General features: G+C 41.0%; 1 protein-coding gene across 2 annotated transcripts in view; it reads left to right on the top strand.

The window, feature by feature from the left end:
- The first annotated feature begins 4,900 nt into the window (after positions 1–4,900).
- Positions 4,901–25,536, top strand: part of btaf1 (BTAF1 RNA polymerase II, B-TFIID transcription factor-associated) — a 126,505-nt gene continuing 105,869 nt past the window's right edge. For both annotated transcript variants that reach the window (XM_043712510.1, XM_043712509.1), the window contains exons 1-2: positions 4,901–5,306; positions 16,881–17,004. In XM_043712510.1, the coding sequence (XP_043568445.1) occupies positions 5,293–5,306; positions 16,881–17,004 (138 nt within the window). In that variant the 5' untranslated portion in view covers positions 4,901–5,292. The remainder of the gene's footprint in view (positions 5,307–16,880; positions 17,005–25,536) is intronic.

The following is a 25,536-nucleotide window of genomic DNA, read 5'->3' as shown; positions in this document are numbered from 1 at the left end:
GTGTTCAGATGGTTGAGGTGCTAGGTGGGTATAGAACTGACAAACAAAATAAATCCATCGTCAGTCCCAGTAGTCAACAACGTAAACAATGCTGTATTCTGCCAATACAGTGTATTTAACAATGAGAAGCCACAATTTTGAAGAAGTTGGGCAAAGATGCCATAAACCTACTTCTGACTTGCACTTTCCCTTCAATTCTTTTTCATAGGGTAAATTCTTAAATCCTCAAACATCAGAGGCCCTTCTGAAACCAAATCCGATTACACTTGTGTTTCGAATTCTTAAGTCCTAGCAGTAATACAGGCACTATATAAACTTTATGTATCAAAAATTAAGTTCTGATGAAAAATAAAATTCAATCTTCAGTCTTGGAAAATAGGTGAATGAGTATATGGAATATAAAACATTGATCAGAAGTACTAGCATGATTGCTGGAAACTGAATACATATTCATTCTTAAAGATTGACGTCAAACAGCAATTCTTCAAATGAATTTTTACATCTGTAAAATTCAGAAGTGCAGTGGTGGTGCACAACAGTTCAAGGTTATATATGGTCCGTCATCAGTACTTACCTTTGTGATAAGGCAAATGAGGGAATAACTTCGGATTGAACTGCAATTTTATGTGTGACTAGATTCTAAGCATAAAAATCAACCCTTATATTCTCACGTATGAAAGTAGTGTAGCAGTATGGCATTGTTATTGAGTTAGTGATACAGTGACACTCAAATTCCACACTCAGCTGGGGAAATTTAAAATAAAACATAAACAAACAAATATGGAATTTTAAAAGTGTCTTTGGAGTTGAAAGGGAGATAATAACATTTGCATCAACTGACCTTAAAGGATTAAATTGTGTTCTGAATAATGTGCATTGAACATGACTCTCTCTCTCCACTCAATCCCAAGGTCAGTATAGCTTTCCTAAGGCGTGTCACACTGCTTGCAGTAATCCCGACAGGTTATGGCAAAGGCTCTGTGTACAAGTGATCATAATTCTCTATTTTGTATTCCAACTCAAAAGTATAAGGCCAACACTTCATTAGCTTTTCTGATTAAATTCTTGAGCACAAGTGTAAGTAATGATTGCATATTACATGTTTGTTTTTATGCATTTCATCATTGTAAAGAGAGATTTGATCAACATTATGAACTCCACAGCTTTGCTTGTCCTCTTATCCTAACTCTGTTTCTCCTGTCTTAACCGAATCACTGTTCAGGTTAGGTGGTCTGAATTAAAATCTAAGCCTATGAATGAATGTCTCATTGAGAGAGAAACTTGAACTGTTCAAAACTGAATGAAAAAGGGTTAATAGAGAAATGTGAAAATCAGCTGAAAAAAAAACTTAGAAACATCAATCTCCTGTTTGTTAGGGAGACTCTCGCACACTCTCACATACTCTCACACACACAAACAGTTGAAAAATTACCTAATACCTCCCGGTGGATTAATCTGTTCAAACCTAGGCTTCTCAGAGACCCAGGCCAATAAATGAAAGCTTAAGAACAGGTAATAAAAGGTGAGTAAAATTAATTTGATTGTGAATTATATATGGTTTTGCTTTGGGTATTAACAGTTTAGCTACTGAGATGGGGTGATGAAGTTCTTGAAAAACATTTAAGTGAATCAATTGGTTCACTTTTTATTGGCAGTTTATCCTACATTTTATTGAAAATTATTTGTTTTATAAGTTCTAATGTTTTATTATCAGCTTATAATTACCTTTTCTTGTTTTTTGGTTTCTATATTCTCAATCTTACCTCTTCAGGTCTGATTTGTTGCTGTTTCACTTGCTTTTCATAAGCAAACCAATCCTGAGTAGGGCCTTCTAAAGGTTGACATGCAGGTTCAGTTGGCAGTTAAGGTAAATGTAGTTACTATTCATTTTGAGAGGGCTGGAATACAAGAGCAGGGATGGTACTGCTGGGGCTGTATAAGGCTCTGGCCAGATGATATTTGGAATATTGAGAGCAGTTTTGGACCTCCTATCTGAGAATGTGCTGGCCGTAGAGGAGCCCAGAGAAGATTTATATGGAAGGCTCATCATTTGAAGAACAGCTGAGGACTCTGGATCTAAACACTATGGAGTTTAGAAGGATACTGAGAAGCCTGATTGGAATGGAGGTGAGTATATTTCCACTAGTAGGAGAGACGAGGACTAAGGGCACAGCCTCAGAGTGAAGGGGTGTTTCTTTAAAATTGAGATGAGGATGCATTTCTTCAAAAGGTGGTGTACCTGTGGAAACCACTGCCACAGAAGGAGGCCTAATCATTGTATGTGTTTAAGACCTAAGTTGTTGATTAGTAAAGGGGATCAAAGCTTACAAGGAGAAGGGAGGAGAATTGGGTTGAGAAACATATCAGCCATGATCGAATGCATTAGAAAGACTGCAGAAAATATTTGAGAATGTTTCTGGAATGAGAAACGCTAGTTCTGTAGATTGGAGAAGTAGGACTTTCTCCTTGAAGAGGAAGTTGAGAGAAGGTGGTCTCCCTCCTATAGGATATTGTGAAGCTTGAAAGGGTTCAAAAATGATTTACAAGGATATTGCCAGGATTAGAAGATTTGAGCTATAGAGAGGGGCTGGGGCTGTTTTCGCTGGAGTGTTGGAGGCTGAGGGATGGTGTGTAGAGGTTTATAAAATCATGAGGGGCACAGATCGGCTAAATAGACAAGGTATTTTCCCTGCGTTGGACAGCAGGCTGAATGGCTTAATTTTGCTCCTTTGGCTTATGATCAAAAGCATAGTTACAGCACATTAGGTAATTCAGTTTCTTTAAAACTATGATGTCTATCTACAGAAGCAGGAGAAAGTGAGGTCTGCAGACGCTGGAGATCAAAGCCGAATAAATAGACAAGGTATTTTCCCTGCGTTGGACAGCAGGCTGAATGGCTTAATTTTGCTCCTTTGGCTTATGATCAAAAGCATAGTTGCAGCACATTAGGTAATTCAGTTTCTTTAAAACTATGATGTCTATCTACAGAAGCAAGCTACCTAATTGCAGTCCTTTCCCTATAGCTGTACATTTTTGTTTTGTTTTTCAGTTCGTGATCCAATTCCCTTTTGAATGCCACGATTGCATCTGCCTCACCGATCCTTAACCATCCTATCTGTAAGGTTTTCCTCTGTATTTACTCTGACAAGGTCTGTCATAATTTCAAATACCTCTATCACATAGTCATATAGTACAGAATCAGATACTTTGATCCAACTCGTCCATGCTGATGAGACATCCTAAATTAATTAGTCCTTTGCCTTTTAACTCTTGTAATTGTACCAGCCTCTACCACTAATGCTGGCAGCTCATATCATACATATACCACCCTTTGCATGAAAAAGTTGCCCCTTGGGTCCCTTTTGAATCTTTCCCCTCTCACCCTAAACCTATGCCCTCTAATTCTGGACTCACGCAACGCAGGGAAAATACCTTGTCTATTTAGCCGATCTGTGCCCCTCATAATTTTATAAACCTCTACACACCATCCCTCAGCCTCCAACACTCCAGCGAAAACAGCCCAGCCCCTCTCTATAGCTCAAATCTTATAATCCTGGCAATATCCTTGTAAATCTTTTTTGAATCCTTTCAAGCTTCACAATATCCTATAGGAGGGAGACCACCTTCTCTCAACTTTCTCTTCAAGGAGAAAGTCCTACTTCTCCAATCTACAGAACTGGCGTTTCTCATTCCAGAAACATTCTCAAATATTTTCTGCAGTCTTTCTGATGCATTCAAACACTGTGTATTTCTGAATCAGTCGTGCTCAGGAAGTGGACATAATTTGAGACAAAATCGTTGTCCTTAATTTTTAGATTCTCAATTCCTATGACTATCTATGGCACTGTAGGTACATGGTTACTTAAACATAGCCTGTACTGCGCAGTAATGTTCGGACTATGAAACTAATCTGAAGCCCATCTAACTATACTATTCCATTATCATCCATATGTTTACCTAATGAGCGTTTAAATTCCCTTAAAGTTGGTAGGGTATTCCACATTATTAAGAATGAGTAAAGAACCTAGCTCTGACATCTGTCTTATATCTATCACCCCTCAATTCAAAGCTATGTCCCCTTGTGCTAGCCATCACCATGAAGAAAAAATACACTCACTGTCCACCCTAACTAATCCTCTGATCATCTTGTATGTCTCTATTAAGTCACCTCTCAACCTTATTCTAACAAGAACAACCGCCAGTCCTTTCCTCATAAGACTTTCCTTCCATACCAGGCACCATCCTGGTAAACTCCTCTGCACCTTTTCCAATGTTTCCAAATCGTTCCTATAATGCGGTGACCAGAATTGTACGCGATACTGGAAATGTGGCCACACCAGAGTTTTGTACAGCTGCAACATGACCTCATGGCTCAGCTCAATCCCTCCACCAATAAAAGCGAATATGTACGATTGTGTGTGATGCTATCACCATAAAAAACGTATTATATTGACAAGCTTAAAGTTATGAGTATAAATGGTTTAAGTATGGGAGTTCATAAGAGGGGAAGTTAACAGGAAGTACATATCGACATAAGTATATTATTAGTGGATATGCTGCGGGGTCGCACACGTGAAGTCAAGACTCCAACGAGTCAAAAGATAGGGATTAATTGCAGCAGAACGTACATATTTCATTGGGTTCCTGTTCTAAAGTTTTTTCATCGAAACTGTTCAAGGTGGATGCTTCAATTAACTTTGAGCGGTGCAAATCACAATTTCTGGGGAGGACGGCCCGGCCTGTGTTTGACAGACTGATGAGAAAGGCCAAGAAAAAGCCCGAAGCCGTCCCTTTAGCAGGAAGCGCTCCTCCACCCGCACCAAAAGGCCGGAGCGCAAAGAGCGCGATTGCGATTGGCTGCGGGAAGCCGGAGGAACCAATCAGACGGGAGGATGCATCTCGGTGACAATAAATGCAAGATGGCTCCTCATATAAATCCACGCGCCGAGAATCGCTTTCCTGTTCGCAAAAAACTTGATTTTCCTCAGTTTTACACGCGATCTGTTTTTCGGTGGCGTCCCACGGGCTAACTGGCTGTTCCGTGTTGTAAAACGATCTGCCAATGACCATCGGGTACTCATCGATGAGTGTAATTAAAGGGTTTTTGGTTTCTGGCGACGAGGCGATGAATTAAATCCCCTCTCACGGTTGACAACACCGCGACCGCGGCCTCGGCGTTTGCTGCTGCGACTTGGCGATCACGGGCCACCATTGGCCGAGATAATAGTGGAATAAAACCGTAAATATTGTTCAGCATAGCGAGTGAGACAAATTTGGTGCCAGAGATTCTTCATGGCAGTATCGAGGTTGGTGACGTGTTTCAGTCTTTCATATTGAAATAAAACGCAAGAAGTGTCGTCAAAAAGGCCCATTTATTTCTAACCGAGTGACAGGGGGATAAGTTTCAATGATGTGGGATCTGCTTTTCGATGGTAAATAATGAACCCGATTGAGTGTTACGGTTGACCTCGGCTCTTTTGAATGATTGTGAAACTTTTTTGGGGCGTCTGTTCCAACTATGGTTATTAAATCACGCATCGTTGAGGCCTATGCTAGATCAATGACGAGTGATAGCTAGGCGAGTGGAAGATGTTTACTACTTGTGCTCCCAGAACTGCCTTAGATGGGTTTTAAATATCCTTCATCCACGGGGAATATGCAGTAAATCTTAAAATGGCAAAACAATGCTTGAACATACTAGGTTAATTTTCATCTGTCTTGATACGTACCGAATCGTGAATGAGTTGGAAAATCTCCAGTTTTTAAGCCAATATATAATTACAATCTTGTTGTGTACATGTACCGATTACAAAGCGGACCAACATCTGTTTGTACACATATGCTTTGGTATCGCTCCTAATGAAGGATCTTGGACGGCTTCACTAGCTAGTTTACATTTAAAAAATAAATTACACGTTTGGCCGAACTTGGTTCGATCTCCGAGAATGCCTCACGGATTCAAAGCTGATCAGCCCACGATTTGCCCTACCAGATTTCTCCAAAACTAGGGATAAACCTTTGGGGACACTGTACTTAAGGATATGAAGCTTTTTTAAAAAAAAATTGGGAGGCATCTGTGGCGAGAATAGTCAGACGAGGGTTTCAGATCGAACCTTCATCAGTACGTCAAGTGTGAGCTGACTAGAGCACTTCCCCTGACCTATTGTTTCTGGCATTGTTGATTGACTCAATTGATCAACGAATAGAGTCACAGTGAAAATTCTTGTCTCTATCAACTTCATCGTACACATTTCAACAATAATCATGAAGTATGAGGTTGAACAACTTTCACTTAGGTAGTGGCCTAACACCGCTCATTGTGAAGCTTTTTTTTTCAATACTTTATCAAACAAAAATTGATAAAAGGAGATATTTTGGAAGTTGTAGGGCAAAAGCTTGGTTGAACAGGTAGTCTTTATGGAATATCTTGATGGAGAGAAGTAGGATGATAATTGCAGGATTTTGGGCTCCAATGGTGGAGTGATTAAAAATGGGGATTCTTAAGACTCCAGGAATGGAGGCATGTAGATATGTTGAAGACTTACGGAGGAGATTATAGAGTGAGTCAGTGACATGGAAGGATGTAAAAACAAGAATGGGACTTTTAAACTGGGTCATTTTTAAACAGGAATTTGTGTATGCCAGTCATCGTGTGGGTGATAGGTGAACAGGGTTTGGTGTGAGTTGAGACACAGAGTAGAGCTTTTTTGTGCCTTATGTTTTACCAAGGGTTAAAAGTTGAAGGTTGACCAGTGTTATTTTGGAATAATCCAGCCTTAAAGTAACAAAGAAAGGGTTTCAGTGGTTATGGAGTCAGTCAATATTACAAGGATGTAAGTAGGCAGCCTTAGCTGTCAACATGGCACAGAAATAGGCCACATAGCCCAACCATTCCATGCTGGTGGTGTTTGTGCTCAATTTGAGCTTCCTTCTATCTTTCTTTCAAATCTACCACCATTACAGTCTGTTCTATTCTCCTTCAAATGTTTGTCTAGCTTCTCCTTTTAAATAAATCAATACTATTCTCCTCAACCACTCCCTTTAGTAAAGGTTCCATATTCTTACTATCTTTTAGATATGTTTCTTCAGAATTCCTAGTTGAATTTCTTGGTAACTATCACATATTGATGCTGCCTAGTTATGTTCAATTCTGCCTGTATCCTCTCTGTCAAAACCTGACACAATTTGAAAGATGTCTGTTATGTCACCACTCAGACTTGTATATCCATGCATTTCTGACATCCTTCTTGTAAACCTTATCTGCTCCCTGTCCTTTTTTTGATATAAGCCACTGTGTACTTTTTTATATATAATATGGTGACCAGAATTGCGCATACAACGGTACCAGAAATGTAGTCAGTAGCTCATTACCATGAATTGTAATAGCAAGTTTCAGCCTTGGTTTAACACAGGATTCCATCTGTGCCAGCAGTATACAATTAATGGAGGGGATTAAAGATCAAATATCAGATATGCAATCTAACAATTTAGAGATTAGCTAGGGGTTGAGAGGTGGTATGTGAGATACAGTCTGTGCTGATTATAATGCAACAGTTCCATTCCCATGTAATCTCATGTAATAAAAAAATTGTGTATTAGCAGCACTATTTAAACCAATGGGACCAGAATCATGCTATAGCCAATACAGGTTTGGAAAATTTGCATTCTATGTAAAATTGTCTAAATTCTTCAATCGCATTATAGCCAATTCCTGTTGAAGAAATGCACATGATAGCAGAACCAACTATGAAGGTTGGTTGAACTGTCAGTGTGCATATAGAAGAGTCTAGTGCTGGAAAAGCATGGCTGGTCAGACAACATTTGAGGAGCAGCAGAATCAATGTTTCAGGCATAAGCCCTTCATCAGGATTGAGGCTTGTGGGCCAAGAGGGCTGAGAGATAAATGGGAGGAGGGTGGGCCTGGGAGGGAAGGTAGCTGAGAGTGCGATAGGTAGATCAAGGTGGAGGTGAAGGTGATAGGTCGGAGTGGAGGGTGGTGCAACCTCCCCTCCCAGCACCTTCCCCTATCACCACAAAAATTGCAAAACCTGCGCACACACCTCCCCCCTCCACCCCCAAAGGAGCCTTCCACATCTGTCAGAGCTTTACCTGCACTTCCACACATGTCATTTACTGTATCTGTTGCTCCCGATGTGGTCTCCTCTACATTGGGAAAACAGAACGCTTCAGAGAACATTTCTGGGACACATGCACGAAACAACCCCACTGCCCTGTGGCCGAACACTTTTTAACTACCCCTCCCACTCCCCCAAGGACATGCACGTTCTGGGCTGCTTCCATCGCCAAATCCTTACCATCCACCGCCTGGAGGAAGAACTCCTCCAACCACCTTTTCCCATATCCGACCTTCCAACTCGGCACCACCCTCTTGAACTGTTCTACCTATTCATCTTCCTTCCCACCCATCCGCTTCATCCACCTCTTCAATGTATCACCTTCACCTTCCCCTTCGTCTACGTATTGCACTTGCAGCTAGCTACACCCCCACCCCACCCCCAGCCCCAGCATCCTCCCATTTATCTCTCAGTCCCACTGGCCCACAAGCCTCATTCCTGATGAAGAGTATATGCCTGAAACATCGATTCCCCTGCTCCTCGAATGCTGCCTGACCGGCTGTGCTTTTCCATCACTATACTTGACTGTTATTCACTCCTTTGTCTGTCCAACTGTTCTTCTCTCTTCCCTCTTTGGGCTGTATATCCAACCATTGTTTACTACTTAACCCTTCTCCCTATCCTATCTTCTTTCCTAACTACCATCATTTGTGAAGAACGGTCGCTGGACCCAAAACATTAACTCTGATTTCTCTCCACAAATGCTGCCATAACTGCTGAGTTTTTCCAGCACTTTCTATTTTTGTTTCTGGTTTCCAGCATCTGCCATTCTTTTTGGTTTTTTATTTAGCATATAAATGACAATTGAGGATAGATCTTTAGAGACTGCTGATGTGATGATGTGGGAGTAATAAGAGATGTCATTGCAGATGATTTTCTGGCTGAGTGCAATCACATATTGCTGGATGTAGTGGGAAGGGATGGGAGAAAGTTGGTGTGGTCAAATGGTGTCAAAGAGAAGGCTGGAGAGGTACCTTTTTTGTTTCTGTTGCATAAGATGTTATTTTTGATGTTGAAAGCAGTTTTGGCACTGTTCCAGCAGGAACCTGGAATGGTTGGATTTAAACATGGAATCTTTGGAAGGATCAACATTGATTTTTGAGACAACAGCATGTTTAAGACTTTCTTTGAGAGTAAAGCAGAAGGAGTTAACAGTATGTAAGGGTGGTGGAGTTGAGGAGAGGAGTGATAATGTCAAATTTGAAAGTGGGAGAGAGAATTGTTAACAATGTCAGCTAATCTAGAAGCAGGAAGAGATGTTCAGTGGTCAGTAGATTGTTGCAATAGTCTCAAGGTAACAGAAGGTGGGTCTCTTGGGATGAGGTGTTCTCAAAGGGCACAAGTAAGGATAGGAAAAAAGCTAGCAAAGGATTCAAGTTTTAGGGCAGTTTGGGATATTGGCCAACATTTTGGCCCAGTGGGCTGAATGACGGGAAGAGCTGGTTGTATGATCACAAACTTTGTGACAAGGAGGCATTTGTGGCTATTTAGACAGTGAGGTCTAGTGCATTGTGACACATGGCAAGCTTAAATCTCGACAGTTTAAATTTTGAAAGACAATATCCTGTAAATTTGGGAAATTTTTTTTCTAGGAATCTCAAAAATTTCTTCTTTATTGAGCATCTCGGATTTGACAGTGTACAGAATGTCATTCATCTGCTTACCTACACATTTTCAATATTTTAATACAGTTTTGGACCTTTTTTTCTTTCCATTTCTGTGCAACATGAATTTTTTAAAAATTACTCATTGATGCAAGTTACAAACCATCATCATTCCAGCACAGATATTTTGTGATCCAGATTGTGGTGCTGGAGAAGCACAGCAGGTCAGGCAGCACCCAAGGAGCAGGAAACTCGACGTTTCGGGCAAAAGTTCTTTTCCTGATGAAAGGCTTTTGTCCAAACATTCTCGCCGTGTCTGTGCAGGTTTCTTCCAGGTGCTCCGGCTTTCTCCCACAGTCCAAAGATGTGCAGTTAGGTGAATTGGCCGTGCTAAATTGCCCGTAGTGTTAGGTGAATGGGTAAATGTAGTAGAAAGGGTCTGGGTGGGTTGCTCTTCGGAGGGGTGGTGTGGACTTGTTGGGCCGAAGGGCCTGTTTCTACACTGTAAGTAATCTAATCTAATCTAAACAAAAACAAGGATTTTCCTGCTCCTCAGATGCTGTCTGACCTGCTGTGCTTTTCCAACATCTAATCTCCAGCATCTGCAGGTCTCACTTTTGCCTATTTGGTGATCCAGCCAAACAACACCTTGCCCTTTCCCACCTCCTTATCACCATTACAACATTACTCCTCTGACAAAACATCTTGTCTTCTTTCTTTCAGCCAATATTTTTTCAGTTTTTATTTATAGTTTTTCATGTAATGTGGTATTTCAGGAATTTCAGCTTAAGCTGTCACATCTTCAAACAAAAAGCTGGTGCTGAAAAAGTGGAAGTTACAATTTCATGAGAACGTCTTAATATAATTTAGATGGTGGTAGAGGAAGAGGAGATCAAGTTAATAAATATAAATTTTCATCTCATGGCAGATATGTTAACTGTCTAGTAAGGAGATGTTTTGATTTTCTTTAGCAAGGATCGGTGCTGGGTCCTCTACTTGTTGTCATTTACATAAATGATTTGGATGTGGGCATAAGAGGTACAGTTAGTAAGGTTGGAGGTGTAGTGGACAGCGAAGAGGGTTACCTCAGATTACAACAGGATCTTGACCAGGTGGGCCAATGGGCTGAGAAGTGGCAGATGGAGTTTAATTCAGATAAATGCGAGGTGCAGCATTTTGGGAAAGCAAATCTTAGCATGACTTATACACTTAATGGTAAGGTCCAAGGGAGTGTTGCTAGAGGGCATAGGTTTAGGGTGAGAGGGAAAAGATATAAAAGAGACCTAAGGGGCAACTGTTTCACAGAGGGTGGTACGTGTATTTAATGAGCTACCAGAGGAAGTGGTGGAGGCTGGTACAATTGCAACATTTATACCAGAGGAAGTGGTGGAGGCTGGTACAATTGCAACATTTAAGAGGCATTTGGATGGGAAAATGATTAGGAAGGGTTTGGAGGGATATGGGCCGGGTACTGGCAGGTTGGACTAGATTGGGTTGGGATATCTGGTTGGCATGGACAGGTTGGACCGAAGGATCTGTTTCCATGCTGTACATCTTTATGACTCTATGACTATTTAAATAATTGAAAGTACAAAGTACACCCATTTCAGAATTGACATTAATTTGTCCTGCATTTTTACAATCATTATCCTTTTTGCTTACAGTGCAATTTTCTAAATGTTCCAAAAATTAATTGGAACTTTTGCATTGTAATTTACACTGCATCAGTCACCACTTTAACTTTTAAAGGCAACAAATAAAATCAGATAATATCTCAGTCTTACCATACGCTGGATGTACTGGGGTAAGGTAAAATGAAGGAATTTATAATAAACCTGCATCAGTTGCATTTCAAGAAGTCCCTTGTATTGCATGGAGTCTCCTGCTTCTTTGAAACCCAGAGATTCTTTTTAAACCATAGTCATTACTTTGTAGAAAGCTGTTGAAATCAGTCTGCTGTCTAAGATGCTGAAATCAGCAAACCAGATAAATGGCTAAGTAATTTTTTTTGTAATGTGTTAAGGGATAAATGTTAGCCAGGCCCTGAAGAAATCATTTTACCCTGCTTCAAAGGTCACATAATCTTTTTACATTCATCTGAAAAAGCAATCAGGAGCTTAACTTTAAAAAAAAGTTGTTAAAATTTGTGTAGCTCTGAAGTTACTGCTATCCCTTAAAACTGCCACAGAAAAATTGTTTAATGTGATAAAATCCTGGATTGAGGCTTGAACCACAACCAAGGCTAGTGTTCCAGTGCAGAGAATGAATGCAAGTACTGAGAAAATATTTGTTGTCCTTTCACTGACCACTATCTGATCTAGAATAGATAATAATAGGATAAACTGAGGACTGCAGATGCTGGAGATCAGAGTTAAAAAGTGTGGCATTGGAAAAGCGCAGCAGGTCAGGCAGCAACTGGGGACCCTGGTTAAGTCCTCGTTCCCCCACCCCCCACTAGCCAACCCTCCACTTCCAGCACCTTCCCTTGCTGCCACAAGAGGTGAAAAACCTGTGCCACACCTCCCCCCTCACCTCCGTCCAAGTCCCCAAAGATTCCTTTCACATCTGGCAGAGAATTTCCTGCACATCCAAATACCTCCTCTGTTGTATCTGTTGCTATTGATATGGTCTACTCTACATTACATTAAAGAGACAGGACACCAACTCACGGAACGTTTCAAGGAACATCTCTGGGACACACACACTAACCAACCCCACTGCTGTGTGGCCATCTCCCCCTCCCACTCTGCTAAGGATATACAAGTCCTTGGTCGCCTCCACCGCCTAATCCAAGCCAACCGATACCTGGAGGAAAAACCCCTGATCTTCCGCCTTGGGAGCCTCCAACCACATGGCATCAAAGTCAACTTCACCAGTTTCCTCATCTCCCCTCCCCTCACCTCATCCCAGATCCAACTCTCCAATTTGGCACCGTCATCTTGAATTGTCCTACTTGTCCATTTCCTTCCCACCTCTCTGCTCCACCCTCCCCTCTGCCCTATCACCATCACCCCCCAACCCCTACCTATCCCCTTCCCAGCTACCTCACCCCCATCCATCTATTTATCTTTCAGCCCCTTTCCCCACCTGAATGTCCCCACATTCGTGATGAAGGGCTTATACCTGAAACATCAATTCTCCTGCTCCTCAGATGCTGCCTGACCTGCTGTGCTTTTCCAGCACCACACTTTTCGACAATAGATTATAATACTCCAGTAAGGTTTTATCAAGGTTCCACATGTATTACTTTAGTGAAATTGTTAACAGCATGAATGTTATTTTCCAAAAAAAAAATTAGTCATGAAGCACAAGTTTAAGAACTGGTATTATCTTCCTTGAGAATCTAAGGTTTCCTTAACTGTGACTATCCACTAGCTATAAAGACATCTAATAATCATGTATGAACAATTTTTCAGCAGGACATTTTTACCTAAGCTGTACTCAATTATTTGCATTAGAGTGTGACACTTGAGGCAAAAAGAACTGTTCTGACCAAAACAAAAGTTGTTACTTGACCTGTTTTTCTGCTTCGGGTACAAGTGCAACTATATATGCTTTGTCTATATAACAAAGGGAGCTCATATTATGTATCATGAAACTCTCCTACAGATGGCGCTCATTTAAGTTATCCATAATAATGTGCTGAATGATATTTTGATGCCTTGAATGAAGGCTACCTTTGGTAACTTAGTCCCAAGAATTGGAGCCCTCTGTTTTAATAAATGATCCATGCATAAGAAAACTTGCTGTTGGGTAAAACATTCCTGATATTATAAACAGAAAATGCTGGAAATACTCCAGGCAGGCAGCAAATGTGCAGAGAAAAAGTTAACATTTTAGATATGTAAATTTTCATTAGAACTGAGGAAAATTGGCTATGTAATAGATTTTGAACAATTCCAAAAGAATTTTAATATGTAAAATCTGATATATCATCCATTCAGCTAACAGCAAAATTCAGATTTCTCGTTAAGTTGTATGAGCTGAAATCATAACAATGCAACAACCTGGATGCAAGTTTGCTTGCTGAGCTGGAAAGTTCATTTTCAGATGTTTCATTACCATACTACATCATCAGTGAGCCTCCGGTGAAGCACAGGTGTTATGACCCGCTTTCTGTTTGTGTTTAGATTTCCTTGATATCACTTCATGTGATGTCATTTCCTATTTTTCTCAGAGCGTAGTAAATGGGGTCCAAGTCGATGTGTTTGTTGATAGATTTCCAGTTGGAATGCCATGCTTCTATGAATTCTCATGCGTGTCTCTGTTTGGCTTGTCCTAGGATGGATGTGTTGTTCCAATCAAAGTGGTATCATTCCTCATCTGTTTTTCAGGATACTAGTAATAGTGGGTCATATCTTTTTGTGATATGGGTCATGTGATTTTGTGGCTAGTTGATGTTCACTTGTCCTGGTGGCTAGTTTTCTGCCTGTTGTCCAATGTAGTGCTTTTGTTACAGTTCTTGCAAAGTATTTTGTAAATGATGTTCATTTTGCTCATTGTCTGTATAGGGTCTTTCAAGTTCATTACTGCTGTTTTAGTGTGTTGTTGGGTTTGTGGGCTACCATGATGCCAAGAGGTCTGAGTAGTCGAGCAGTCATTTCTGAGATGTCTATGATGTAGGGGAGAGTGACTAGGGTTTCTGGGTGTGTTTTGTCTGTTTATTTGGGTTTGTTGCTGAGAAATCAGCAGACTGTGTTCATTCGGTATCCGTTCCTTTTTGAAAATGCAGTATAGGTGATTTTAGTCTGCTCTTCGTTGCTTCGCTGTGTTGCATTGTGTGGTGGCTTGTTGAAATAATGTTCTAATGCAGCTTCATTTGTGAATTTTGGGATGATTGCTTCTGTAGTTGAGTATTTAGTCCATATGTGTTTGGGTCTTCTATGTGGATGACACCTCTGTTATTAGTAAACGAAAAAAATTAGAGGAACCTTCAAGACCATCAATAATATCCTTACTGGCATAAAATTCACAAAAGCAGAAGAAAACAACAGCAAACTGCCATTCCTAGATGTCACAGTAGAGCGAATAGCCAAACGGGAACTTCAAACCAGCATCTACAGGAAAACTACACATACGGACTAAATATTCAATTACAGAAGCAATCATCCCAACATCCACAAATCAAGCTGCATTAGAACATTATTTCAACGAGCCACCATACATACTGCAGTACAGAGGAGCAACGAAGAGCAGACAAAAATAACCTATGCAGCATGTTCAAAAAGAACAGGTACCCAATGAACACAGACTGCCAATTTTCTCAGCAACAAACCCAAACAAACAAGTAAAACACATTCAGAAACCCTAGCCACTCTCCCCTACATCATAGACATCTGAAATGACTGCAAAACCACTCAGATCTCTTGGCATCCTGGTAGCTCACAAACCCACCAATACACTAACACAGCAGCTAATGAACGTAAATGACCCTATACAGACAACAAGCAAAACAAACATAATTTACAAAATACTTTGCAAGAACTGTAACAAACACTACATTGGACAAACAGGTAGAAAACTAGCCACCAGGATACATGAATATCAACTAGCCACTAAAGGGCATGACCCACTATCACTAATATCTTTACATACAGATGAGGAAGGACACTACTTCGACTGGGACAACAAATCCATCCGAGGATAAGCCAAACAGAGACATGCATGAGAATTCCTAGAAGCGTGGCATTCAACCAGAACTCTATCAACAAACACATCAACTTAGACTCCATTTACTACCCTCTGAAAAATAGAACAGGAAATGACATCACCACATGAAGTGATATCACCAACTCAAGGAAACCTAAATACATAAATAGAAACCAGTGCTTCACTGGAGACTCACTGATGATGATACCTAGTATGATGGAACGTCCAAAAACAAACAAACCTTTCACCTCCAGCAAACAAACTTACATCCAGAACCTCAACCTGAGCGACAAATATTCTCCAAAATCGCTAAATGCAGCAACCATTTTTTTGAAGTCTGCCTACATCAGTGTACTCCTATAGTGACATTTATCATTTGTGACTAGGCAGCTTCATGGACAAGTGATTTCGTCGATTTTACTGCAATTCACTGACCTCATTTGATCCAGGCACACACAAACATGACTGTGGGGAAGCGCTCATCGTCCATATACTCGCAGCACCTGTGACATCACTAGCGATGCTGCAGGATTTGTGTAACACTTTTTCATACTTTAAGTTTATTTCAGGCTGCTACATGAAATAAATTTAGTTACAAAATTGTTGGTACAAAGGGGTGCTCAGAAAAAGTCCTCAGTGCCTCACACACTGTTCTCCCTCTTAGCCCACTTCCTTAGTGAAGTGATGAGCCCAGAGATATAGTTAGCTAGATGGCAAGGGAGGCAGGTGGCAAGGCAATGAAAGAGAGGCTGCAAAGACCAGCTTACTGTTTCTGGTTCCAGTCCTAACTTCTATTTCAAATGTTGTGTGGGCCCACAGTGACATTAACAACACCAACTTCCTGTTCAAGTGTGGTAGTAGGGGATGCACCTAACTCAATATCCTAGGTTATGTGACTCCTTTTGTTTTAATTTGCATTGAAGATACATTGCCAGATTATGAATACCTTTTGTAAAACAAAAGCTAGTCGCAAATTTAATCCTGTTTCCTTCAAATTTGTAACATTATACCCAATATGTTTTTTTGGAGAATGGATTAGTTGCATATGCTGGGTTAGCCTTTAAATGAAATCATTTTTTAAAGTAACGTCATATGAGACAGCTGCAGACCAGAAGCTTCCCTTGCTGTAGTGCAGACTGTACTTTGCAAGTGTGGTCAAGTGGAAGTCTTTTGACTCAAGTTTGAGATAAAACATGGAACTCGTTCTTTTAAATTGCTGGCATAATCATGGACACCTAAAGGCTCTCAGTTTTTGTTACCTTATTGGGACCTTGTTTTATAATGGATGAGTGGGAAGCAGACTCATGGCTTTCTACAAAGGAATAAAACAAGAACTCGCTGGTTACTCACAACTATAAAGTCTGCCACATTGTTTGCCCTAGACCTCACTTTTTTTGTGACTGTTTTCAAATTGCAGTAAATTCATTGCAAAAATAATTTTAAAGTACCAATATGTTGAATTGAAACAGTATCTTTTTCTTCTATTCAACAGGCTTGATCGTCTATTTATTTTACTGGATACTGGAACAACACCAGTAACAAGAAAAGCAGCAGCTCAACAGTTGGGCGAAGTAGTTAAACTTCATCCTCATGAACTGCACAACCTGTTATCCAGAGTAAGGAGATCATATTTTTTACATCCAAAATACGTATATAGGTGTATTGTCAGCTTTGAAGTTTCATTTTATTTTAATAAATAAAATATTTGGCTCATCTACAATAAGCAAGAAATGCCCATTTCCATAGAATTTATACCCCATCCATTGTACTTTTTGAGGTACTTGAGTATAAAAATTAGCTGATCATTTTGTGTGACCAACCAGAATGTAAATTATGCAGCAGAAAATATGAATAAAAAGACAGCTTTGAATTACTGCAACAGAAATGCCTTCTTAGCTCCATATTTTGTGAAGATGCTCATGTAATTTCAGATATAAAACATTTGCAATCTTGATTCCCTGCAAGTGCAAGTCAGTATTTAGTTTATAGATGTGTTGCTTCAAAACTGAGGGCCATATCATCTAAAAAGGTTTAGGTAGGAATAAAGTATTTCAAATTACCCTTTGCCCATATAATTTGAAAATGACTTAGCACCTATAGGTCACTGAAGCTTTTGCCAATATGTCATAATAATAACAGTGTGGCTATTGGTGTTTGATGTTATTAAGGAGTAACTAGCGCAGCAACATCTAATATCAATGCAACCATAATTAAGTGCAGAAATCTAAGTTTTTGCTCTTCCACAAGCTTCACTGCACCAGTTCCAAATCTTTGATCTACCTATGTAGCTGTAGTATTTGTGTGACTGGTCAGTGATAACCTGTATTATTTGGTGGATTCAGCAGTCGTAATGTCATTGAAAGTCAAGGCAAGATGTTTAAATTCTCTAATGATTTTTTCATTGCCTGGCATTTGCATACTGATCGTTTTAACTCTCATTCCAACCTTTGGCACTTTTTAACAAATACAATACTGATGTTCCAACTAGTCTCTGTCACCTCACCTTTTTAAATCCAATTTTTTGTTCATGTTTGGACTAGTTGCGTTTTGGAGCCATGTAGTCTTGGCGGAGCCTAAACAAAGATTACTGAACAGGTTACTGATGAGTAAATGGTTTCTGATAGCTCTGGAGAGAATATTAAAGGGATGGTAATTATACTGGCTTTTGTGAATAGCACATACCGAGGTAATTTTCCACCTGGTTGGTAGATGTCAATATTGTTTCTGCATGGGACAGCTTAGCCAGAGATGTAGCTAGTTCTGGAGCATAGGTCTTACAAGGGATAGTGTTGAGGCCTGCAGCTTTTGTTATTGGCAGATGCTTCTTCACTTCTTGATATCACCAGAGTTGTCATCCGAGTGCAGCTATTGTGGGGACTTATCTACTCTGGACATGATGGGACATCGTTGATTGACCTGTCAGTTCAACCCTTGAACAGTAATGCCATTTTTTTTATATTTGAGAGTGAGGATGTAGTGTCCATGTTCTTTTTCTTCACTCACCAATGTCAAAGAGAAGCAGAAGCACACCTGATTTCATTCCATTCGTAATTCATTCTGAAACCAGAACAGAAATTGTCAGAGAAACTCAGCAGTTCCAGCAGCATCTGTGGGAAGAAAGTGGAGTTAAAATTTCAAGTCCAGTGACACTGTATCAGAGCTGTTAATAACTAGGAAAAAGTGATACTTATCCTGAAGCTGAAGTTGGAAGGGATGATGTGATTATTATAGGTGGAGATGAAGCTTAGAGACAAAAAGAGGTATAAAAGCAGGAGGTAAACAAGGATATTATGGAAAGCAGGCCAGGATAGAGGAAAAGCAGAATTAGTAACAATAAGGACAAAGAGTAGGAGCAAATAGATGAGCTGTACTGAATATAACTCTTATAATGTGGTAATGGTCTTTGGAGTATGTTAAAATGGGTGGCTTTGCTAAAAACAACCCATGTTGTGACAGGACTGGATGTGGGTAGGTTTAAAAAAAAAAGGGAAGATGTAACCAGGCTGTAAAGTTATTGAACTCAATGTCGAGTCCTAGAAGTTGCAGGGTCACAAAGTGACAAATATGATGATATCCTTCAAGTTTGCACTGAAATTTGCTGGAACACTGCAGCAGGCCTATAGCCTGCAACACAGTAGTGTGTCGAAGTGGCAGGCAAGTGGGAGCTCCAGATCATTTTTGCAAGCAGAATATAAGCAGTAAAGGCCAAGCAATCACCTAGTCTGCATTTCAGCACCCTAACGTAGAGGAGACCATTTTGTGAACAGTGAATACAGTAGACCAGATTGAATGAAGGACAAGTAAATTGCTGTTTCTCTTGGAAGAAGTGTCTAGGGTCTTGGGTGGTGAGGAGGGAGAGGTAAATGGGCAAGTTCTGTGATTGCATGGGAAGGTGCCTTGACGGGGTGAAACATTGCTGGGAATGGAGGAAGACTGGACCAGAGTGACCCGGAAGGAATGGTCCCTGCAGAACAACGTGGGATGATAGAACCTCTTATAGTCTTCTAGATACCGAAGCTGGTTGGGTGGTAAGAAAGCACCGGGGGACCCTTTCATTGTTGTGGGAGGGAAGGGGTGAGGGTACAAATGTGGGAGATGAGTCAAACACAGTTAAGGTTGACCAATTAGTGGGAAATCCATGATTCGAGGAAAAGGTGGATAGTTCTGAGGCCCATGCACAAAAAGGTAGCATCACCAGAACAGATGAGATGGAGAAACTGGGAGGATGGGATGAAGTCCTTACACGAAGTAGAATATGAAGTTGTACAGTTAAGGTAACTGTGAAAGTCTGTGGGTTTGTAGTGTCTGTTGGTGGGAGAAAGTGAGGACTACAGATGCTGGAGAGCCAGAGTTGAAAAGTGTGGTGTTGGGAAAGCACAGCAGGTCAGAAAGCATCCTGGAGCAGGAGAATCAATGTTTTAGGAACAGTCCTGATGAAGGGCTTATACTTGAAATGTTGACTCTCCTGCTCCTCGGATGCTGCCAGACCTGCTGTGCTTTTCCAGCGGCACACTTTACGATGGTGTATGTTGGTGGCTTATCCCCAGAAGTGAAAACAGCAATGTCAGGGAAGTGAGGAGTCAAAGATGGACTAGGCAAAGGTGAGGGCAGTGTGGAAGTTGGAAGTAAAATTGCTAAATGTTTCCAATTCCGAATGAGAGAGGGAAGCAGCAATGATGATGTGATCAGTATACCCTAGAAAGAGATATGGGATGGGACCAGAGTAGGACTCTAACAAGGAATGTTCCATTTACCCCACAAAAAGACAGGCATAACTGGGGACCATGTAGGTGCCCATGCAGACACCCATGGCCACATCTTTGACCTGAAGAAGGTGAGATGACTTAAAAGGAGAAGTTGTTCAAAGTGAGGATGAGCTCAGGAAGAAGTGGTGGGCCCTGAGACCATCTTGATAGGGATGAACATGTAAGGGGATGTCTGTGATGAAGAGGAGGTGGCTGCTGGTTCCAAGCTATAAGTTTCAAAGTTAACATAAAGCATCAGAAGAATCACTATGTAAGTGGGGAGGTATGGGACAAGAGGAGAAAAAGATAGAGTTGATATAAAAAGAAATAAGTCCCATGGGGTAGGAATAGACAGAAACGATGGGTCTCTCAGGTCAGTTCTGTTTGTGGATTTTGGGATTAGATCGAAATAGCCTCCCATCCTTGTACAGCCTATGAGCTAGGAGTCTATTGACAGGCAATCGCCAGATGAGATGAGGTTGAATTCAATCGTGGACACAATGGCCTGATGTTCGATGCTGGGGTCATAGTCCAGGGAGAGAGAGGTAGAGGTGTCTTAGAGCTGACACTCAGCCTCTGCGATGTAGAGGTCAGAACACCAGACAAAAAAAAAACCTTTGTTGGCAGGCTTGATGACAAAGTCAGGATTCGATTGGAGAGTAGGGAGTGTGGTCAGTTCAAATGGGTGAGGGGGACAGAGAAGTTAAAGCCACCAATGTCGTGCCAACAGTTCTCCATGAATAGGTCAAATGCATGGAGATGTGCAGGTGGAGGAAGAATATTGGAGGCAGGTGAAATCATCTGTGGGATGGGCAGAGGATTCCTCATAAGTGTCCAATGATATGTCACCTATTCCCTTCTCCACTGGGGAGATGAAACAGACTAGGTGACTACTTTGCAGAACACCTGTGTTCCGCCTGCAAAAATGACTTAGACCTTCAGTTGCCTGGCACTTCAACACACTGTGCTCCCTAGCCAACATTTCTGTCGTAGGCTTGCTGCAGTATTCGAGTGAGCCGCACTGCAAACACAAAGAACATCATCTCATTTTCCACTTGGTGACCCTGCAGCCTCTAGAACTTGATTATTTAGATAACTTTAGAGCCCAATTCCATCATTCCGTGTTTTTTTACCTGTCCGTGTCCATCCTGTTATGATATTGGTTGTTATTAACACAGTCACCCATTTTTAACATGCTCCAAAGGCCATTATCGCATTACAACCCTAAGACTCTATGATATATACAGCACAGAAACAGACTCTTCAGTCAAACGTGTCAATGCTGACCAGATATCCTAAACTATTCTAGTCCCATTTGCCAGCACTTGGCCCATGTCTCTCTAAATCCTTCCTATTCATATAACCATCTACATGCCTTTTAAATATTGTATTTGTATCAGCCTCCTCTACTTTCTATGGCAGCTCATTCCATACATATACTTCGCTTTGCATGAAAAAATTACCCCTTGAGTCCCTTTTTAAATCTTTCCCCTCTCACCCTAAACCTAATGCCCTCTGTGCATGCTGGAAGAACAACACCTCATTTTCCACTTGGTTGGTCTGCAATCCTCCAGACTCCATATCGAGTTCAATAATTTTAGGGCCCGAACTATCCCACGTCCTAGCCCCCAACCCCACACACTAGGCATGGTTATCACATAGTCAGCCATTACACAGAATAGGTTTATTGTTAGCCAGTATCAGTCTGCATTAACAGCTGTTCACTCGCTGAGCCACATTGCTATCCACTCTTTTGTCTGCCCAACTGTTCGGGCTCTATTCCCACCTAGCCTTTACCCCTTCCCTTTTCCCTATCGTCTGCATATAAACCAACACCTTCCTAGCTACCATCAGTTCTGAGGATGAGTCACAGGATCTGATACATTAACTCAGATTTCTCTTCTTAATATTACTTATTCTTCAAAGTTTGTGCGAAGATTTGTAGCTCAGGTGCTCGTTGTTGTGGTTCTGTTCGCCGAGCTGGAAGTTTTTGTTGCAAACGTTTCGTCCCCTGGCTAGGCGACATCATCAGTGCTTGGGAGCCTCCTGCGAAGCGCTTCTTTGATGTTTCCTCCGGTGTTTATAGTGGTCTGTCCCTGCCGCTTCCGGTTGTCAGTTTCAACTGTCCGCTATAGTGGTTGGTATATTGGGTCCAGGTCGATGTGTTTGTTGATGGAGTTTGTGGATGAATGCCATGCCTCTAGGAATTCCCTGGCTGTTCTCTGTCTGGCTTGCCCTATGATAGTAGTGTTGTCCCAGTCGAATTCATGTTGCTTGTTGTCTGTCTGTGTGGCTACTAAGGATAGCTGGTCGTGTCGTTTCGTGGCTAGTTGTTGATCATGTATGCTGATTGTTAGCTGTCTTCCTGTTTGTCCTATATAGTGTTTTGTGCAGTCCTTGCATGGTATTTTGTACATTACATTAGTTTTGCTCATGTTGGGTATCGGGTCCTTCGTTCTGGTGAGTTGTCTGAGCGTGGCTGTTGGTTTGTGTGCCGTTATGAGTCCTAGGAATCGCAGTAGTAGGGGCCACAACACACTGCAGTACACCAGAACTGCAAAAAGAAGAAGAGGAACACCTATACAAGGTATTCGCCAAAAACAGATACCCGCGCAACTTCATCAACAGATGCCTAAGAGAAAGACCACGGAACGAGGACATACCACAACCAAAAGGACTAGCCACACTACCATACATCAGGAGCATCTCGGGACTGACAGCTAGACTACTGCGACCCCTAGGACTCATTCTGTCCTGACCTGTTATGTTACCTCTCCTTTCATATCTCTCTCTCTCTCTCTCTCTCTCTCTCTCTGCGCTCCATCTCCACCTATCTGATCAGATCACTCCTGCTCCCAACTTCAGCTTCAGCATAAATACCTCTTTTTCCTAGCTACTAATGGTACTGATAAAGAGTAACTGGACTTGAAATGTTAACTCTGTTTTCTTCTCACAGATGCTACCAGATCTGCTGAGTTTCTCCAGCAATTTGTTTTTGTTTCAGATGTCCAGCATCCATAGTTGTTCTTTTTCTTACACAACTTATTTTGCATTTTGTCTGAACATTTGGTGGTTCAGGCACAGTGCCAGGCTATTAGTCTGCTTAATAGATCGCACATCTTATAGCAAAGCAGGATCTAGCAATTTGGACTCCAGACTCCCTTACTCTGCAAACCCTTATCACTTTTTTCCCCCTATTGTGCAAGAGAGACTAGTTTTAAGTGCAAACATTTTCACATTTCCGTTTAAAAATAGCAGGGTGTTTTGATGTATGCTATTTTTAGATCCTTAGCTCTACTGGATTCATAGTGTTTCAAATCTGTAGCAAAGTTCCACTATAAAATTTTACAAAAGGAAAAATCAAATAATCAAGACAGCAGGCAATAGTGCTCACTTACTTTGAATTTCTGGATCCTGCAAAACAAAAAAAAAATTCTTTAGCTTAAATGGTGTATGAATTTTTCAGCCATTCTTCAGGTGTCGTTGAAGCAGTGCTTGCTCCTAGTTTTGCCTCCTCCCTTTCTCAAGGTCAGCGGGAAAACAGCATTGCAGCCACGTTCATGAGCACCACACACTCATGCATCTTTACATTTTTGTCATCACACTGTAAATGCATGTGAACTTCTTTTGTTAAGAAGGAATTGAAAAATATGCATTACTGTCTTTCTGAGGAAAGGTCCCCAGACCCGAAATGTTAACAGATGCTGCCAGACCTGCTAAGCTTTTCCAGCACTGCCTATTTTTATTTCTATCTTTGTTTCACAACTTAAATTTATCTGGCATTTGGAGCAAGTTGCAAGGGAAAATCACAACAAACACAATACAGAGGAACTTGATTATCTGAATAACATGGGCAGAGAATATTTTGTTTGGGTAATTGAAGTTTGGATAATCGAATGCCGGATAACACAGTTTAGCCAACATCAGGACCTTGCGATCTTGTTCGGAAATGCGAAAATTCGGATAATCGAATGCCAGAAAATCGCAGTTCCTCTTTAGACTTCTGGGGCTTCCTTTACCAAACAAAAAATTATTTAGTCTGAAGTGTACCTGCTTTCACCTGGAGCTTGCTGGTTCATCCACGAAGAATATTACTAAAAATACTCACAAAAGATTGTATGAGTACACTCTCTTGGCCTTTGAAAAAATGGCACAAGCTGAAAACAAAGGGTACTGGAGAACATACACCAAGGAGTGCCCAGAGTGGCAGCCTTTTTGGATAACATTAGAGTAGCTCCTGAGATTACAAATAAACGTTATGGAGGACTGCTAATGTCCTATTAAAAAAGAGAGGAATGGAGAGACCAGAAAATTACACAGTCAGTTTAGCCTTGGTGATGGGGGAGATATTCATAAGAATTGAGGGAAAGAATGAATCTGTACTTTTAGGAACATGGATTAATTGGGCTAGTGGGCATGAGATTGTTAAGGGAAGGTTATGTTTGACAAATTTGATTGGATTTGTTTAAACAAGTAATTGGGAATATTGGTAAGGGTAATGCATTTGATTTGTTCTACGTGGACTTTAGCAAGGCTTTTTATGAGGTCCCCTGTGGCAGACTGATCATAGAAGCCCTTTGGATCCAAGGCTAAGTTGAATCCACAGGCAGGCAGCAGAGGATAGAGGGATGTTTCTGACAATGGAAGCCTGTTTCCAGGGTGGTTCAGCAAGACTGTCTGCTGTGGTCCTTGCAATTTATAGTATACATTAATGATTTGTAAAATGTAGGGGTGTCATGCTTCATCAGGGGAGCAAACTAATAGTCAAACCCTAGTCTTCTTGGATTTGTCACAAAAGTTAAATATCTTAATAATGTACAGAACTTCCCCAATTTATCTGTCAAATCCAGGCTAACAGAAAGCACCAGGTTTCTGTGCTTAACAAGGATTACTATTTATTATAATTAAACGGATCTAACTACAGGTAAACAATTGTGAATTGTTGACACATAACTATACCAATTCAACCTCTAAGTCCTTTCTAAATCTCTCCATGTGTTGGCAGAAAGCAAGAAAAGCATTGTTTATGAATGGAGGGGTGAAAGAAAATGGGAAACTAGTTCAGTGGCCCCAGTCCAGTGTTCCTTAAGATGATCCTTTTACTTGCCAGGTCTTTCTGTTCTTTGAGCTCTCTCTTCAGGTCCTTTTCACCTCTTTACAGAGTTCAGAAGTTACTGGTACGTTAACTAAAAGTCTCCTAGTTACTGGCTAGTTACTATGCAATTAATGAGGGAAAATGAACTCACAATAGTTAATAAGGGATTTCTTGAGTGCTTCGGTATTGGAGAGAAAGACACACCATCTCCCTTTCCAAAGGTCCAAGTGTTTCTGCCAGTGTCAAGCATACCCACAGGCTGTTCAGCTACCCGGGCGGCAGTCAGATTGTTGACAAGTTGATGGCCC

Source organism: Chiloscyllium plagiosum, chromosome 22 (assembly GCF_004010195.1).
Source record: "Chiloscyllium plagiosum isolate BGI_BamShark_2017 chromosome 22, ASM401019v2, whole genome shotgun sequence".
Classification (NCBI taxonomy): domain Eukaryota; kingdom Metazoa; phylum Chordata; class Chondrichthyes; order Orectolobiformes; family Hemiscylliidae; genus Chiloscyllium; species Chiloscyllium plagiosum.
Note: the sequence above shows the minus strand (reverse complement) of the source record. Positions and strands in the feature narration are given on the sequence as shown.